At 43.3% G+C, this 19,633-nt stretch overlaps 1 protein-coding gene across 2 annotated transcripts in view; it reads right to left on the reverse strand.

The window, feature by feature from the left end:
• NR2C1 (nuclear receptor subfamily 2 group C member 1) overlaps positions 1–19,633 on the reverse strand; it is a 477,706-nt gene that overhangs the window by 258,362 nt on the left and 199,711 nt on the right. For both annotated transcript variants that reach the window (XM_086919061.1, XM_086919062.1), the window contains 2 exons: positions 7,096–7,243; positions 6,935–7,013 (listed from right to left, as the gene is read on the reverse strand). In XM_086919061.1, coding sequence (XP_086775187.1) covers positions 6,935–7,013; positions 7,096–7,243 — 227 coding nt within the window. The remainder of the gene's footprint in view (positions 1–6,934; positions 7,014–7,095; positions 7,244–19,633) is intronic.

Consider the following 19,633-nt stretch of genomic DNA (forward strand, 5'->3'; position numbering starts at 1 on the left):
GAGCTCGACAAGCACCCCTAGTTGTGCGATATTTCACTTAGCAATCATATAGGCAAGAGTGACCCAAAGCTTGCCATGACTCGTTAAGTCAGAAGGCTCCCATACATTAAGTAAACAGCGGCGTGCTTCAAGTGCAATCTGTACACCCCACACATCAATCATTTTCTCATGGACCTTGGTCCAATAATTATGAATCTCTGGGCACTCCCACAAAATATGCATAAAGGTACCAGTCATACCGCAACCCCTACGACAATCTGCATTTGAGGCGAGCCCCATGCAACACAACCCAGGGCCCGTGGTGTAGGACCGGTGAAGGATCCCTAAGCTGCACCAGCCGAAGTCTCATGGAGATCGCCACTTCTCGAGAGGAGGACACAGCCTCCACCCAGTCCTCATCATCCAAGACCAGACCATCTGCAACCCTTTGTTCCCGGACTTTCACCAGTGGATCTTCAGTGTGGTTGACCAATTTCTTGTAAACCAGGGAAATCGCCCTGGTGGGAAGATACCCATCCAGGATTCGATCCTCCAGCGGAGAAGCCTCCGGCAGCTTCACATCGCGAGGAACGGCCGCCACCAGTGCAAGCTTAATTTGCGAATAGCGGTATCGCTCGCTCTCATTCAGTTGGTGTCTGGTCTGCAATTCCTCAAAAGTCAATATCCCGTTCTTGCCCCATATATCACGGACCTGCGAGAAACCGATCAGGTCCCAGCGATCCAAACCCTTTGACTTCCGCAGGCTACCCAGAGCTTCCGAGTTCCATAATGGTGTGGCCATAGTTATCTTGCCCTCACACTTAAGAGCACGGTTGGCCTCATGCCACGCCCGCACCGAAGCCGACACCGGACCCAACATAGGAAACCTGCCTCGCCTAGCATACAAAACACGGGTGTACTCACCCCCCGGCAACTGGCCACGATCCATGGCGAACTCTGGGTCAGCCGGGGAGCCATAAATCGCATGATTGATTGGAGCCAGCTGGGAGGCCCAATAATTATAAAATGCTTTTGTACATATATCCACAAATGATCTAGATATATAGATTATATATATATATATAAATATATATATATATATATATATATATATATATATATATATATATATATATATATATATATAAATAAAAAACAGTCTATGTTTTGCTTTTAGTAGTAAATAAAACACAAGAGAAATAAGATAAAAAAGAAAAATAATGATAATATAAAAAGTAAGAGATAATATTTATGTACACAGACAAGTTTAGGCTTTTATTAGGTTTTATTTTTGTTTGGAAAAAACGCCCAACCTCCGCTTAATTTAGGAATATGATTTTGTTTTCAGATTATAGAATAATTGGTTGGTTTTTTTGATGGGTTTATACCTATACCTCTAAAGCGCCAAGTTACTTTGTTATGTGTTTTATGTTGGGATTTCCCTCTCTGTAAACATATACACTTATTCCTAAGTATATGTATCCTTACCAAAGATTTCTTTAAATGTATATTTACTGTTCCAAAATATTCATAATGTTTTAAAATTTGGAACAAAACTTTTTCAAGTACAAATTTAAAATTGTACTTTTAGAAAATATATTGCAAAGTTATAAACACATATTTTGAGCTAACACGTTTTTTACAATGGCATGATTATTTGGTCTAAGGTGTTTTTGGAAAACAATGGTATTGTAAAACATTTTTGGAAAGTTATTTTTGTAAAAGATGCTATCCCAGGTTGAACTGATTCATAGGTAACCATTTTTCTCCAAGATATTTTCCTTCAAGCAAAGTCACCAAGCAGCAATCAAGATTCTTAGATACATTTTATCTAAGTTTAGCTTCTAGTTTTTCATTCTTTTCTTTAGAAGTTCAGCTCGACAGCAGTTCACATACATATAAACAAATACCACTCTACATCTTTTTGCAGATTTGTATCGACTCATTCATGTAATTACAACATCATCCTGTGAGGTCACCTGATCACTCAATTGCCCCTCGGAAAGATTAACATAAAAGAGAACCATACAACTAAAACTATATAACATTATCTTTCACTCCCTAGACCATTTGTTAATTTTGTTTTTAGATTTTTTTAAGAGCTCATGGAGGTGATGGAAAAGTAACTCGCCTTTCGTCGTAATTCAAACTATACATCCCTGAGGCCACTTTGGAAAGAGGCTGTGTTATCTGACTAACTCTGCTACTCTTTAGTGTATAGCTGAGCCTATTATAAACGTTGTGGTTACCGTGCCACCTAGGGTAAAATGCCTCTAAAGTCCACCTTCCCTACTTCCCTTCTTGGCCAAGTGGTTGGGAGGAGGGTCTTCATATTGGGTATGCGAGTAAAGCATTCTAAATGAAACTAACTTAAGCATACTATTACGACTTGGATGTTACCCATTTTCAACCAAATGGGTATATTAGATAGCAAATAAGAATTAGCAAAGCGAGCCTGGGTATGTGTGGACCAGCATTGAGAAGCTTAGGCATTCGCAAACAGATTGTGCAAAACATCCTGATAATCTAGCAGCAATGCTAGTGGAAGCTTCAAGTGTACAGTGCTGGTAGTATGTATGTGGTGGCATCCAAGCACCACCAGGCAGATTTATAGCAGTTCCATGTCTAAAGAACACGTCAGATGCTCCCTAAGCAAGGGTGGAATGCATCTAAGATACTGATGCTAAGATAATGTTATCTATCTGGCAAAGGTGGCTTAAGCAGCCACTCAGACAGCATTGCTGACTTTTTTTTTTTTATTATATTTTTATTTACACCATTGCACAATTCACACAATTCAATGCATAATCACCAACTGTACATTAAATTCATGTGATATATTGCATCATACAACAATAGTACAAATTCATCGAAGCATCATGTAGACATCAATTTAAATTAATACAACCAATATAACATGTCCTAACCTAACCCCACAGTCCCAACCCCTCTTTCCATCTTATAATGGGATCCCATATCTTTAACCCCAGTCTCCTCCCTTTCCTACCTTTCCGGGCATAGATATTTTTTTCCAAATTATAAGTTGATAAGAGATTAGCCAAACAAACTTGCATTGCTGGAGGGTTTTTGTCCAACCAAGCCCTGGCTATACAAAGCCTAAAAACTGCCATTGCAACAAAGATGAATTCTTTCTGTATAACATTAGTATCTGTAACTATCCCAAGCAGTATTTCTGGGGCTTTTAAAGTGATCTGGATATTCAGAGTGACGTCCAGAAACCTCTCTATATCCCTTATCACCGTTTGTATCTGCGGGCATACAGCAAATAAATGTATTAAATCCGCATCCAGTGAGCTACATCTTGGGCATGTGATACCTGTGTTACCCCGCCATTTTGCTATTTTTGCAGGGGTGAAATATAGTGAATAAAGGGTTTTATACTGCTGCGATTGCAGTGGTGCAGAGCACAGGAGAGACTGTCCTAAGTCCAGTGACTCTTTAAACCAGCAGGACTCCCCTTCCAACTTATCTGCCCACTTTTCACTGTGCTTGTCTATGTCGTCTAGTTTCCCTGCCAACAAGTTTGCGTAAAAACAACGTATAGAGCAATCTACCCCCAATCTTATTTTCTCCAATATTTCTACCTTCTCAAACCCTACACTTCGACCCTGCTTATTCCCCAGAAAACTTCTTAGCTGAAAATATTTGAAGCATTGTTGACTCTAAAGGTCAAAAGTGATTGATTGGTAGAACAAGTTAGTAGGTATATTAAAGTAAAAAGCAAGAAGTTCTTCTCATGTCAAGATTGTGAGGTATCTGCTTGGAAATCTGCACAGGTGCATGTGGCAAGAATGTTGGTAAAATAACCTCTAATTTCAAATGTTATTATAGCAGACATTTTGGAACCATGATAGCTCAAGGGTTCAGGACCAACTTTTCCAGGTATAACATTTTGAATGGTTCTGAGGCACAAATGGGTTGGCCATTACTTATGCACATACACAATGGTGTATGACCACAAAATATGAAGACGTCCAAGAAAAAAGCTTTAGGACACACAATGCCAATGGCTTGAAGGAACTACACCTCATTCTTGTAAGGATACGTTAGGAACTTCAAGGGACTTTTTTTGGTGACTGATCAGTAGAAAAAAGAATGCATTAGGCCTGTCAGATCATTTCCGATGTCCCGAGGTGGAGGTAGGGCTTTTCAGCTTTTCTAAATATCATTCAAAACAGCTAAGAGTTTTAACTTGGTTGAGTTACTAGCCTTTTCCATGTTAGATGAGACCACCACAATAAGAGATTTTTTGATTAAGCATTTTTAAAATGTCTAGTTTGGGTGATGGTTGATTTTGCTGCAAGTTCTGTTTGAATTTTAATGTCCTTGTCAGAACATTCAATTAATTGAAGAACCAACTGCTATTCACATTTTCAGGAGTGACTTATTGAACTGGAAGGGAGCATATTTACCTGCAGATCTGGCCACGCAGGGTTTACGGACATTTATCGTGACGAATATGTTTTCCTTCGGTTTATTAACATTGATTCTGAAATTCCCAAATATGTAGATATTTCTATATTTCCGAAGGTAATTTTTTTAACCATTTTTTAGTGATTTCGTAAATGTAAAAAAAAAAAAAAAAAAGAAAAACGACAGCTCTGTAATGTGACCTTTCCAGTGGTAATGTGATAATGTATTTTAATGTCTGGTTACTGGTTGAAATCCAGTCTGAAATAGGTGCCTGTAGAGGAGTGGGAAGTATGGTTATTTGGGCAATTCGTGGCAAAGACATTTTTACAGTTATATCTCAACCTTATCCCTTTGGTCTCCTTGACATCATAATGTTTGCACTGTTTGATAAAGTGCACACTATATGATGCTTCTGCTCACCAATCCTCTTTGGCTTATACGATTCACTTATGGTTTCTTCTTTACAACTGTTGATTATGGTTATGCACTGATGTTTATTATTTGACAATATGTCATATGTAGATTTAGTTCTTATAGTATGCATTTAGTTTATATATAAATATAAAGATAACTGTTTTTATATACCAGTACTTGAATTGCTTGTGTATCATGATTCAAGAATTCCCTTGACTTTTTCCATGTTACATCACTAATCATGGGGACAGTTTTCCAAGATTGCAGTGAGAATGAATTTAAAAATGGTCTTTGGCTCTCTCAGGCAGAATTTAGATTTTCTGACTTCTAGTAAACTTGCTGTCTCAATTGTCTACATTTCAGTAATTATCATTATTAGCCAGGACAAGAATTCAGAAAACATAATACGCTGTCTGCTTTTATAATATTCATTCATTGTTCATGTATAATCATCAAACTGCTTTTAATATCTGTTGTAATACTTTTTCATATTCTTCACACTAAAGCTGGTTCTCATAAAACCATATTAAATGTTTATTAAGATTTGCTGTGCCTCACCTCTTGGAAGAGAGGGTGAAGTGAATCATCTTAAATACTGTTCTCTCTTATTGATAATGTTATGTTCCTAAAGTGAATACTTTACGGATAAGCTCATTAGATTTTTGTGTTTTTTTCCACTCTGAATGGCAAGTTGTTATACCTGCAATTACGTACGGTCAATGGAAATGTACAGGGTACAGTCAGGAGAGACCCCGGTCACCATTTATAATGAGTACAAAACTCCTAAAGTTATGGTGGCATAATCCATACTGTGCTCTCAGACAAAGGGGCTTTAAATAAGGTATCCCCTAGGAAGGCCAATAAATAAGGATGACTATCCAGGTTTCAGTCATATTCTCATTTAATTGTGCTGCAAGATATTCATATGTGATATATTTCACCACACTGCACAGGTGCAAAGATTAGTATCGTTTGTTGCTGCTACTCATCCCCTATGCAACTATCTCAATTAACTGTAATCACATCACGAACTTCCAAAGGCAATCATTAAATTGGAGCCAGATGAATCAGCCAGCCACGTTTCTATTATGAACAGGATAGCCAGCTTTTGCTCAGGTTCTGTTATGTTACAGGTTTTATAGAGCGCATAGCTGCCCGAGCAAAGGGGCATCCCAGTGCTAACTGTAGCAGTAGTTGGGGGGATACTGAAAGGAACATGGCCTATAGTATAGGAAAAAGATGAGTTTTAATGGCTTTGCGAAATGCTATGTAGTTGGTAATGTTGCTGATGTGAACTGGGAGAGAGTTCCAGAGTTTTGCCACTCTTTTACTTCACTATCCAGACATCTCATACTGATTAGTGCATAGAACAGCCAAGCTTTCTCATTTTCACATGCTTCACAATTTTCCCACGCACTTGATTATAGCTGGTAAAACCAATGTCTATCTTGTGCAATTCTGGCTTCCTATTATCCTTTATAACTCTCATATCAGTGAAGAGCCATCCTGTGCCTTATCAAGTTGAGGGGGGGATCTATAATCTGATTTACTTAACCAGTCGACACCGAGTTGTGAATATTCAATCCTTTCTCTTCCACCACAGTGGAAATCAAACCTATGTATATATGCAAATTTACTTAGCATATAATGTATGTCAATATGCACGGACACGAGTCATACTCACGAAAAAACCCTCTTCTTGCTTGCAATCCAATTTAACTGCTACTGTAATATTTTAGTCTGCACCTCTGAAAACACGTGTGTTGGAAGTGAAAAATAAATGGATATAAACAGAAAATATTTATTTTATTTATTTTAGGTTTTTATAGAGCGCGTAGTCACCCAACGGGTATACCAGAAGCACACAGCTTCCTAAAGAACTGGTTCTAATCACAAACAAAGGCTTTGTTCCCTAATTTACGTTTTATAATCTGGATGCTGGCTAATCCATTTACTTCTGTTAACGTAAGTCAAATTCTTTAAATTATAGCAGGGACAGTCTTGTTCTAGGTTTGGTGATAAATAGAACGCTGTCAAAGTTATCTATTCACTTACATTTATTTTAACAGATGTGTCATGTTTCTCAAGTTATCATATGATAACGTACCTTTTCAGGAGACATATTTTCTTGCTTCAGTGCAGACTGAATGTTGACCAGCATTCCAGGATCGAGGAATCCTGATTGCCTAAAAGAATAAGGCACACAATAAGTCAATATACAAACCAGTAGTAAAGTTAAGCTTGTGTGTTTACGAATAGTCACAGGACCTTTGTGATCGGTTGTCTGTTACAAATGTGGTGGTGGCAGCAAGAGGACTTCGGAGATCTTTCCGGATATATATCTTTTCTGTGGAAGCAGCACAGTTGGACGATCTCTCTCTGGGAGACTCAATGGGTTTCCTTTCACACTGAACAGCTAGAAAAGAGGGAATGCCATTTTAAATAACAATACAGCAATGCCAACAACTGCAAAGAAAAATACAAAGGGAAAAGTGCCTACTAAGCCTAATTTACTAGTTATCAAAAACTCAGGACTGTCTTTGAATGCTAGTGGACACCTGCAATAAAGATCAAAAAGTAATTTAACCGTAAACATAGAGCCACCATGTTGGCATGCTGCCTCTAACAGGATAGTGACTATCACAATTATTTAGATGGTTTTATGAAGAAACTCCATTTAAAAAAAAGTATATAAGAACATGATCAATATACAACAGAGTTGTCATGGGAGTACAAAATACCTAACTGAAGCTATAACAACTTCGAGACTACTGGTATACGCAAATTCCCAGCCTTGAAATAAACTCCTACCATCTCCTATTGATACTTTGTTACACTAAACTATATTATCAGACCATACTGCCCATATCCTGCAGTCTATCTCTGAATGTGGATTGATAAGCCTAACTGTCCCTAAAGTTGTCCTCGGCCCCACTTATAACTTCATATCATTGCAAACAAAAGCAGAAAGACTGGAAAACTACATATAATAAATGCTTCTCGGAATATACCAAGTTATCTTATTCCCCTCAGAATTCCCCATAAAATTACTTGTTTTAATGCGTAGGCGCAAATCCTTACCAGATTTTCACAGTGACCACAGACAACATAAAGGTCACTTAAATGCTCTGTGTACATTTATTTTATGCAGATATTATCCATATTAGGCAAAGATCTAGCCCTCGGGGACCTACTCTGGACACTCTGATGAACTAAAAACAGAATAATGTGGTACAGAGAGATCTAGTTAGGTGTGTGAGTATGAAATGAAGCATATAACCTTAGTGATGCCTCAGGGTATGGATACACTGAAACAAGGAATGACCTCTAAATCCTTGTCTCTGCTAACTCTTAATACGTATGCAATACAGATCACCTTAATCAGGCCCTTAGTACATTCCCTGACTTGGGTCACTGCCAGTACTTAGTGGTAACACCAAATGAGAATGACCTAAGGTAGGAAGCTGGCACTGTACCAAAGTGAGGTATAGTGTGCACAGAGTCGAGTGGAACCCAAAAGGTAAAAGTAAAAGTAGGCAGAGGTAAAAGTAGATAAAACGTTACTCTATATTTTGGGGTAGTGTGTTGGGCAAGTAAGGCAGTATCAGAGGACAGTGTTAAGCATTTGTTGTACACACTCAGTCAGCAAATGAATTTACACACTCAAAGACTGAACTTTAGACCAATTGTTTTTGTTTAAAAATATTCTTTTAGTTATTTTATTTCCTAGAACCGAGCAAGCCTGGCACAGGTAAGTGATAAGTACTTTGCAGTAAATATACAGTTGTAATACAGTATGGATTGTAATGGTATATGCACTTTGTCTTAACTTACAGTATTGTTGCAGAGAAATGCAATGCTGTGTAAATACAGTACATAGACTTGAATGGGCTTTTCAGTAAAATACCAGGTAACTTACTTTTTAGATTACTTTTCTTACAAAGAGTATTATACCTAGATACTATTCTGGGACATTTCCTGCAAACAGGTAAGTGAAGTTGTTTCTGTTAAATACAATTTTAAAGAATTTCTTTAGGTTTTCAAACTCCACACTTGAAAACTTTTCCAAGAAAAACAATCCACGTTATCCTATGAAGGAAAAGGATAAGGCTACATACCAGTATGCATCTGTTCTTGGCATGTAGAGCTGCAGATTTCTACACTTTGCATTAGATCGCCACCTGGTGCTGGGCTCGGATGATTGCATGTTGTCGTCTTGAAAGAAGTCTTTGTAGTCACGAGATAGGGGACGCCTCGCTTGGACGATAGCGCGCATGGCCATCTGCTCCATCCTTAGATTGTTTTTCGCCATGATGGGAAATGATGGAGTTAGTAGAAAGAAAGAAGGGATGTCCATGCGTGTATATCTAATTAAGATCGAACTGGAACAGATAGAGGTCCCGGGGAGGTGGGAGGGCGTGTAGAAATCTGCAGCTCTACATGGCAAGAACAGATACATACTGGTAAGTAGCATTTACCGTTCAAAGCATATGAGCTGCAGATTCTACACTTTGCATCGATTGTGCAGCAGTGTCTCCCCTAGGGGTGGTCACCTGTATCCGTTGTAGTAGTTTGAAAGAGTTTTGAGGACAGCTTGGCCTACTGCAGCTTGCTGCTTGGCTTGTACATCAACACAATAATGTTTAGTGAAAGTGTGTTGTAGACCATGTTGCTGCCTTGCAGATGTCTTCTAGAGGAATGTTCCCTAAGAAAGCCATGGAGGCTCCTAGTTTGCGTGTGGAGTGCGCTCTAGGAGGAACTGTTAATGTGCGTTTTGCCTTGTGATAGCATATTTGAATACATTTAACAATCTACCTTGCAATTCCTGATTTAGAAATGGGGTTGCCTTAATGTGGTGGAGAGAAAGCTACAAATAGTTGCTTTGCTTTGCGAAAGGATTTGGTCCTATCGATGTAATAGAGAAGAGCTCTTTTGACATCTAGTGTGTATAGAGCTCTCTCTGCTACAGAGTCTGGGTTTTGAAAAACACTGGTAACTCTACAGATTGGTTTAGATGAAAGGGAGTAATTACTTTAGGAAGGAATTTAGGATTAGTTCTTAGAACCATTTTGTTACGGTGTAATTGTAAGAATGTTTCTTGTATAGTGAAAGCTTGAATCTCACTAACTCTTCTAAGAGAGGTAATAGCAATGAGGAAAGCGGTTTTCCATGTGAGAAATTAAAGTTCACATTTGTGTAAAGGTTCAAAGGGGGGTCCCATGAGCCTGGTAAGAACAATGTTTAGGTTCCACCCTGGAGAGGGTGATAACCTAGGAGAAATAATTATTTTTATTCCTTCCATAAAAGCTTTTATTGCTGGTACTCCCAACAACGACAGAGGTCCGTTTTGTAGATAAGCCGCAATGGCTGCAAGATGTAAGCGTATAGATGAATATGCTAGATTACATCTCTGTAAATGGAGAAGGTAACAGATAATATTTTGGATCGAAGCATCTAAAGGATCAATTTGATTATTAGTGCAGCAAATTGCAAATCTTTTCCATTTAGCAGCATAGCAGGCTGATGAAGGCTGATAGCCTTGGATGCTTGATTCCGGTCTGGGAAAGACATGGCTTGGTAGTTCGGACTGGACTGTTCCCATGTGACAGACGCGGCGACTGAGGCTGCTGATGTGTGATGCTCTTGCCATTTTACCTGATAGCTGATTAATAGCTCGATTTTTAAAATTTGATCGTAAAATCCTGTGTGTAATGTTTTTAACTATGACAGATTGCACATTTCTGTGAGCGCTTCTCACCTGCTTACCTATCGCTCCAGGCCCCGTTCCGCCCCGGCATAGTGCCGTTTGTGCGGAGGGCCGCCTTCGCGAGCGCCATTTCCGCTTTCACACTACCACTTCCGCCCTGCACCTACACAGCACAGGTTAGCGGTCTAGTGGTTGCTGACTGGGAATTCTATATGTAGCGCGCAAATGCCTCTATTCATTTGACAGACGGGGCGACTGAGGCTGCCGATGTGTGATGCTCTTGCCATTTTACCTGATAGCTGATTAATAGCTCGATTTTTAAAAGTGATCGTAAAATCCTGTGTGTAATGTTTTTAACTGTGACAGATTGCACATTTCTGTGAGCGCTTCTCACCTGCTTACCTATCGCTCCAGGCCCAGTTCCGCCCCGGCACAGTGCCGTTTGTGCGGAGGGCCGCCTTCTCGAGGGCCATTTCCGCTATCACACTACCACTTCCGCCCTGCACCTACACAGCGCAGGTTAGCGGTCTAGTGGTTCACTTAGGTTCTATATAATATGGCGACATGGCGGAAGCGCAGCGGACGAGCGCAGCGGGAGCGCCGACTTCGCGCCGAAGTCGCGCCTAAGTCCAGCCCGTCTGCGGCCGGTCGCGCCCAGCGGCCACTCACTCTGCCCAAACCCTTACCTACTCGTCTGCCGATCTACATGCTCTTCGGCATGCAGTGCCCCTATCGTCTTGTGCCACCAGGGCGGCCCAGGATTGTGGCATTCTGATTACCCCGGCTTCACTGATCTCTGATTCTTCCCCTCCCCTAAACCCGCACCTCTGCTCTATACCCCCCCCCATTACCGGGGACGCGTCCCTTGACCGTTTTGTATCTCAACACCCGGTCTATGGTGAAACATCAGCTGGAAATTCTCCGTCTGCTAGATGACAGTGCCGTGGACATTTTACTCCCGTCAGAAACTTGGCTAACAGACGACTCCGTTCCCGACATCCTCGCTGCCATCCCCACTGGTTATTACATCATACAATCCAATCGTCCAGGGGGACAAGCTGGTGGTGGGGTCGCAGCCATTATTCGCATAGAACATATTTTCTCCACCTTAGCCTGCACTGCGATCCCCAATACTCAATACTCAATTTCTTGTAATTAAACTCAGTTCCACCAGGTCCTCCCTCACCTGTGTCCTTATGTACAGACCCCCCGTCTATATGCCCTCCTTCCCACAACAGGCCGGGGCTCTTATCTCCCAATTAATTATTAATAACGCCAAAGTCATCATCATTGGTGACTTTAATTATTGGCCCTCCGACCCCCGGGAAGGCCGACTTTCCGAAGAATTCTCGGATCTTCTTACTAGCTTGAATTGCCGGCAATTTATCTCGACACCTACTCACTGCAAGGGTCACATACTGGACCAGGTCTGGACGGCAAACCTTGACATCTCGCCCCCCTTGGTGACTCCCTGCTCTTGGTCAGACCACTACCTTATATCCTTTTCCGTTGACCTATCTATTCCCCGCCGTCCCCCCCCTAAAACAAACATTTTAGCTTGTAACTGGAAGAAAGCTAATTTACCTGAACTACACTCCTTATTGGCAGCTTCAGTCCCCTTGCTCTCCGGCTCAGCCACTCATCAAGCCTCCATCCTCGAACAATGGCTGTTGTCGGCTGGCAACTCTGTATCCCCACTAAAAACCATAAAAGCTATGCGCCCTCATGACGCTCAGCGATGGTTCACTGATCAGTTAAAACTTGACAAACTGGCTCTTCGCCAAGCCGAGCGCCGATGGCGCCATAACTATGATCCCCTCCTCAAGCTTGAATTCGTGAACTATCTAAAAACCTATAAATCCTCTATTCTCGAGGCAAAAACTACCTATTTCTCCCGCAAAATAATTAAGTCTGCTTCTAAGGCAAAAGATATATTTTCTATCGTCAATGAGCTCTCCCTTCCGGACCGGGTCACTCTCCCCCCTGTGCCCACCCAGGCTCTATGTGATGCATTAAACACTTATTTTCAGGACAAAATCATCACCATCAAAAATAATATTCCTCCGCCCTCTTCGCCCCTCTCATTCCCGTTACCCACCAACAATCCCCAGCATCTGGATGCTTTCCCCCCTATCTCTATCACCGAGTTCCAGAGGCTCCTGCACAAAGTTAGTTCCAGGTCCCCTAATGACTGCTGCCCTCCCCATATCCTCAAAGAAATTTTCTTGGCCTGCCCTGACCCTGCCTTGGCACTTGTTAACACCTCGTTGGCCACTGGAGTAGTCCCTGACTCCTTTAAACAGGCAGTGGTGCTACCAATTCTAAAGAAAGCTAATGCAGACCCCTCGGTCCTGAGTAATTACAGGCCTATTTCCCTGCTCCCTTACCTAGGAAAGATCTTGGAAACCCATGTGACACGCTGCTTGAGCGGCTTTATTGAGAGTTCATCCTTTCTGGACCCTCAACAGGCCGGCTTCCGCCCTCTTCACTCCATTGAGGCGGTTATTGCTGCCGTCATGGACACTTTAAGAGCTGGGGCTGATAATAACATCTCTCAAGCCCTCGTCCTGCTAGACCTGTCGGCGGCTTTTGACACGGTCGATCACTCTATATTGATCGACCGTGTCACTAACGCCGGCATTCAGGGCGTGGCCCTTGATTGGGTCCGATCTTTCCTTGACAAGCGCTCCCAAGCGGTTCATCTCTCCACCTTCTCTGCTCCTCTTTCTTCTCTTTCCTGTGGAGTCCCCAAGGGCTCAGCGTTATCCCCTCTTCTCTTTAATTTGTATATGCAACCCCTTATGGTTTCCCTCCGCAAATCCTCTGCAACAATTTTCAACTATGCGGATGATTTGCAGTTGATCTTTCCTATTGATACCTCTCCCTCCTCCCACACCGACTTTCAAACCACCATGTTAGACATCTCTGACTGGATGGCTCACAGCCAGCTCAAGCTAAATCCTACAAAGACGGAACTTGTGCTGGTGGGTGGGCCGGCCAACCCATGGAACGACAGCTTTTGGCCCCACTCACTTGGGTCCCCCCCCGCCCTGTCAACTCTGTGAAAAGCCTCGGAGTAGTCATCTCTGGTGATTTATCCATGAAGTCTCAGATCTCTGCGGTTACATCATCCTGCTTTTTCCATCTGCGCAGGATACGCAAGATCTGTAGATTTCTCACCAGAGATGCACTCATTTTAGTCATCCTGGCTCTTGTCATCTCCAGGGTTGACTTCGCTAACATCCTATACGTGGGGATCCCCGCTTATCAGCTCCAGAGGCTTCAACTGATACAAAATCAGGCAGCCCGCTTAGTTTTCCACCAGCCGAAGCACAAGCACGTCTCGCCACTATTACGGAGCCTTCACTGGCTTCCTGTGGCCAAACGTTGCACCTTCAAACTTGGATGCACTATCTTCAAAGCCCTCTACAATCTTGCACCTGCTTTCATTTCTTCCAATTTAAAGCGGTACATACCAACACGAAATTTACGCTCTTCTGCTGATAATCTCTTGTGCATCCCACAAACCCATCGCAAGAAACATGGTGGTCTCCGTTTTTCTTTTTTAGCCCCCACATTTTGGAGCTCCCTCCCTTCCCCCTTCCGTCACTGCCCTTCCTATGAATGTTTTCGCAGGACATTGAAAACGTTCCTCTTCAAAGCTGCATTTGAGTAAATTTCGGCCCTTGCCCGCCGCATCTGTTATGAGCGCCAAGAAACCGTTTCGGTGAAAGTGCGCGGTATAAGAATTTTTAACATAACATAACATAACAGTAGTAGGTCTTCTGGCTTCTTTAATGATATTTATACAGTCTGGTGGCAGGTTAAGGTAACCAAAATAAGACTTCAGGAGCCTTATCGCCAGATTCAGTTGGTTTGGGTCTGGATGTCTGATGTCTCCATGGTTCTGCGTTAGCATGGATGGGGTCAGATGTAGTTTTGGTGTGGAACTAGGGATAGTTCTAGTAGTGTTGTGAACCACGGTTGGCGTGCCCATGTGGGAGCTATTAAAATGAGTTTGAGCGACTGTTGTCGTAGCTTGCGCACTATTAGTGGTATTAGTGGTAGTGGCGGAACAGCGTACGCAAATTTGAATGACCAGTTCATCCATATCGCAATGCCCTTGGACAGCGGGTGTGGGAACCTGGCGGCGAAGGCTGGGCATTTTGCGTTTTCGTGTGTGGCGAACAGATCTATGTCTGGATGACCCCACTTGTGAAAGAATGGTAGAAGAACTTGTGGATGTAGTTCCCACTCGTGAATCTGTTGTGTCTGTCGACTTAACAGATCTGCCATCTGATTGTGAACTCCTGGAAGGTGCTCTGCTAATAGATATATCTTTTGTGGAATGGCCCATCTCCAAATGTTCTGTGCAAGAAGGGACAGTTGCAGAGAGTGTGTCCCCCCCTGTTTTTGTGTATAGTACATGGCTGTCATGTTGTCCGTCCGGATCAAGACATCTTTGTTCTGTACATGTACTTGGAAAGACTTGAGCGCTCTAGGTGATTGATGTGGAGCACGTTTTATTGAGTGGTCCATTTTCCCTGAGTTGTATGGTGTAGGAGATGGGCTCCCCATCCTGTGAGCGATGCCTCTGTTGTAAGTACTATTTGAGGAACAGGTTCGAGGAACGGCTGCCCTTTTGCCAAGTTTTTGGTGTTCCACCACTGCAGAGAGCAATGTGTGCGGCTGTCTACCAACACCAGGTCTGTAAGTTGTCCTTGAGCCTGGTTCCACTGTTGTGCTAGACATTCTTGTAACAGAAGCATTTGCAGTCTTGCATACGGTACAATAAAAATGCAAGATGCCATCATGCCTATTAGTCGCATGAACACTCTGGCTGGGAGAGAGTGTTGCTGTTGAAATTTTGTGACTAAGACTTGCATGTGCTGTATCCTGGCTTGCATGTGCTGTATCCTGGCTGGACTGGGATACGCTAGAGCTGTAGACGTGTTTATTGTAGGCACTAGGTACTGATGTACATGAGAGGGATGAAAATGCGACTTGGTGTAGTTGATTGTGAACCATAAGTCGTGTAATGTTTGAATTGTTTGAGAGGTTTGTTGGGCACATTGAATATCTTGGCTTTTATGAGCCAATCGTCTAGATATGGGAAGGAATATGCTACTTACCGGTATGCATCTGTTCTTGGCGTGTAGGGCTGCTGACATTCATATCTGTGCATAGATCGCCGCCTAGTGTTGGGTCCGGATGATTACACATTTTGGTCCTGGACTACAGTGTGCATGGGCATCCTCTCCATCCTTCGCAATTGTGGCAGAGATGGAGTATGATACAGTAAGTGATGTCCATGCTATAGAATCGTTCTGAGTGCTACAGCTGCGACAGGCCAAGAACAGATGCATACTGGTAAGTAGCATATTCCGTTCGAGGCATGTGGGCTGCTGAATTCATATCTGTGCATAGAATGTACAGCAGTCTCCCTCTTAGCGGTGGTTGCCCGTGCCAGCTGCAGCAGCCTGAAAAAGAGTCTTGAGTACAGCCTGTCCTACAGCTGCCTGCTGTTTGGAGTGTACATCTACGCAGTAGTGTTTGGTAAATGTATGTATGGTAGTCCATGTGCCTGCTCTACATATGTCTTCTAGAGGAATGTTTCCCAGGAAAGCCATGGATGCCCCAAACTTGCGTGTGGAATGCGCCCTTGGGGGAACTGTTAATGCGCGTTTAGCTTTCTGATAACAAATTTGTATGCACTTAACAATCCATCTGGCTATACCTGATTTTGAAATGGGGTTGCCTTTGTGCTGTGGTGAAAAGGCAACAAACAGTTGCTTAGTTTTCCTGAAAGGTTTTGTTCTGTCTATATAGTACAGGAGAGCTCTTTTAACATCCAGGGTATGTAGAGCTCTTTCTGCCACTGAATCTGGATTTGGGAAGAACACTGACAGTTCGATAGTCTGATTGATGTGAAACTGGGATACCACCTTCGGCATAAATTTAGGGTTTGTACGTAGCACTACCCTATTTGCATGAATTTGTATGATTGGCTCCTGAATAGTTAGGGCTTGCAGCTCACTAACTCTCCTAAGTGAAGTAATCGCCACTAAGAAAGCCACTTTCCAACTTAGGAATTGAATCTTCACACGAGTGTAGAGGTTCAAAAGGTGGGCTCATTAGTCTGGTGAGAACCACGTTGAGGTTCCAGACAGGTGAAGGTGGATGTCTTGGAGGAATCACTCGCTTGAGTCCTTCCATAAAAGCTTTAATAGCAAGTACTCTGAAGTGGGAAGGGTATTGCCTGTTCTGAAGATAAGCTGCCACCGCAGCCAAATGTATGCGAATGGAACTGTAGGCTAGATTGCATCTATGTAAATGTAACAGGTAACGATGTTTTGAGTGGATGCATCTAGCGGATTTATGTCATTATTGGTACAATAGATGGCAAATCGTTTCCACTTCGCCGCATAGCATGCTCTGGTTGTAGGTCTTCTTGCCTCTTTGATAATATCTATACAGTCAGGAGGCAAGTTCAGGTAACCAAACTCTAGGACTTCAGGAGCCAGATCGCAAGGTACAACTGTTGCGGATCTGGGTGCTGAATGTCTCCATGGCTCTGCGTTAAAAGACTGGGTGTTAATCGCAGCCTTTGATGAGGCAACACGGAAAGTTCTAGGAACGTGGTGTACCACGGTTGCCTCGCCCACGTTGGAGCAACTAGGATGAGTGTCATGGAGTGTTGTCGCAGTTTGCGTGCCACTAGTGGTATAAGCAGGGCTGGGGGAAAAGCGTACGCAAACCTGCCTGACCAGTTCATCCATATTGCATTGCCCTGAGACTGCGGATGTGGCGGCGAAGCTTTGGCATTTTGTGTTTTCCCTTGTAGCGAACAGGTCTATCTCTGAGTGACCCCACTGCTGGAAGTACGGTTGTAGCACTGAGGGATGTATCTCCCACTCGTGCATCTGGTGGCTGTGTCTGCTGAGCAGATCCGCCATCTGGTTGTCCCTGCCTGGGAGGTGTTCCGCCATGAGGAATATGTTCCTTTGAATGGCCCACTTCCACATGCTTTGCGCTAGGTGTGACAACTGTGGAGAGTGTGTCCCTCCCTGCTTCTGTGTGTAGTACATGGCAGTCATGTTGTCCGTCCGGATCAACATGACCTTGTTGCACAAATGTACCTTGAACACCTTCATCGCCATGAAGATTGCCATCAGTTCCAATAGGTTGATATGCATCTTCCTTTGCTGTGTCGTCCATAGACCCTGTACTGTGTAATGGAGGACATGCGCTCCCCAGCCCAGGAGAGATGCGTCCGTCATCAGCACTATTTGTGGTACAGCCTCTTGGAACGGTTGTCCCCTGCAAAGGTTTTGTGGGTTCCACCAATGCAGAGAGTTGTATGCGCGACCGGTCACCAACACTAGGTCTTTCAATTGTCCTTGAGCCTAGTTCCACTGCCGTGCTAAGCACTCCTGAAGCGGACGCATGTGTAGTCTCGCGTGAGGGACTATGAAGATGCAGGAGGCCATCATGCCTATCAACTGCATAAACGCTGGGAGCGAGTGTTGGGGTCTGAATTTCTGAATCAGTAATTGAATGCTGCTGATTCTTGCTGAATTTGGCTGTGCCTTCGCTAGCAGTGTCCATTGTCGCTCCCATGTACTGCTGTACGTGAGCAGGTTGGAGATGAGACTTTCCGTAGTTTAATGAGAATCCGAGGCTGTGGAGGAGGTGAATAGTGCGAGACATGTGGCTGGCACATTGCTGGACTGACTTTGCTTGGATGAGCCAGTCGTCCAGATAGGGGTAGACGTGGACATGGTTTCTCCTCAGGTGCGCTGCTACCGTCACTAGGCACTTGGTAAACACCCTTGGGGCTGTTGTTACCCCGGAAGGTAGTACCTTGAACTGGTAATGTTGATTTTGTATGGTAAACCTGAGATACTTACTTCCTGTGTGCAGGATGTATTGGTATGTGGAAGTATGCGTCCTTTAGGTCTAGCGTTGCCAGGAAGTCTCCCTGAGTGAGCAATGGCAGAACCTGTTGTAAAGTGAGCATGTGAAAATGTTCTGACAAGATGTATTGGTTTAGGGGCCTGAGATCCAGTATTGGCCTGAGAGACCCGTCCTTTTTGGGTATTAAGAAGCACAGTGAGTATACCCCTGTGCCCTGTTCCTGTATGGGGACGAGTTCTACGGCCCCTTTTTGCAGCATGCTGATAACTTCTTGCTGCAATAAGTCTATGTGCCCTGCGGACATAGGACGGTGTCTTGGGGGTATGTTGGGTGGAGTGGAAGTGAGCTCTAGACAATAGCCGTACTGAATAAGTTGTCTCACCCACCTGTCTGTGGTAATGCTCTCCCAGACTGGCAGGAACTGTTGTAATCGCTCCCCGACCGGTGTTACATGGTCCGGGGGCAGTGACAAGGCGTCACTGTTTATAATTGGCGGAGGATCTGGTGTTGTTCCCTTGTCCTCTGCCTTTGCTGCTGTTTCCACGGTATCCACCACTATTGTTTTTATTAAAGGTGGTCTGCATGCTCCCTTTATTGTATGGACTTTGTTGTGATGCCTGGCCTTGTGTAGCTCCTCTATTACAGGAGCGATGAAAGGAACCTCCTCTGAACTGTTGGGACTGCAAGGCACCCATAGACTTGGCTGTTTACGTGTCTTTTTTAATCTTTTCTAAGATTGTGTCCACATCAGGACCAAATAAAAAAATCTGGGTTTACAGGCTGATTCAATAATGTGGTTTGAATTTCTGGTTTAAACCCAGAGATGCGCAACCAAGCATGTCTCCTGAGCATGACACTCGTGTTAATGGCCCTGGCTGCGGTGTCTGCTGCGTCTAGCGCGCATTTAATGGATGCGTTGTTATGAGCTTCCCTTCCTGGATTAGCATTTCAGCTCCTTCTTTGTAGGCCTCAGGCAAATGTTGAAGCAGTTGCTCTAAAGTATCATAATGCGCCCTATCGTATCTGGCTAATAGGGCCTGCGTATTAGAAATTCTCCAGATATTAGCTGCTTGAGCAGCCACCCTTTTCCCTGAAGCTTCTAATACTTTAGATTCCTTGTCTGGAGGAGGAGCATCACCCGTAGTTTGTGAATTGGCTCTCTTACGAGCATTTGAGACCACC

The sequence above is a fragment of the Lissotriton vulgaris genome, chromosome 1_1, assembly GCF_964263255.1.
Source record: "Lissotriton vulgaris chromosome 1_1, aLisVul1.2, whole genome shotgun sequence".
NCBI classification, from domain to species: Eukaryota; Metazoa; Chordata; class Amphibia; order Caudata; family Salamandridae; genus Lissotriton; species Lissotriton vulgaris.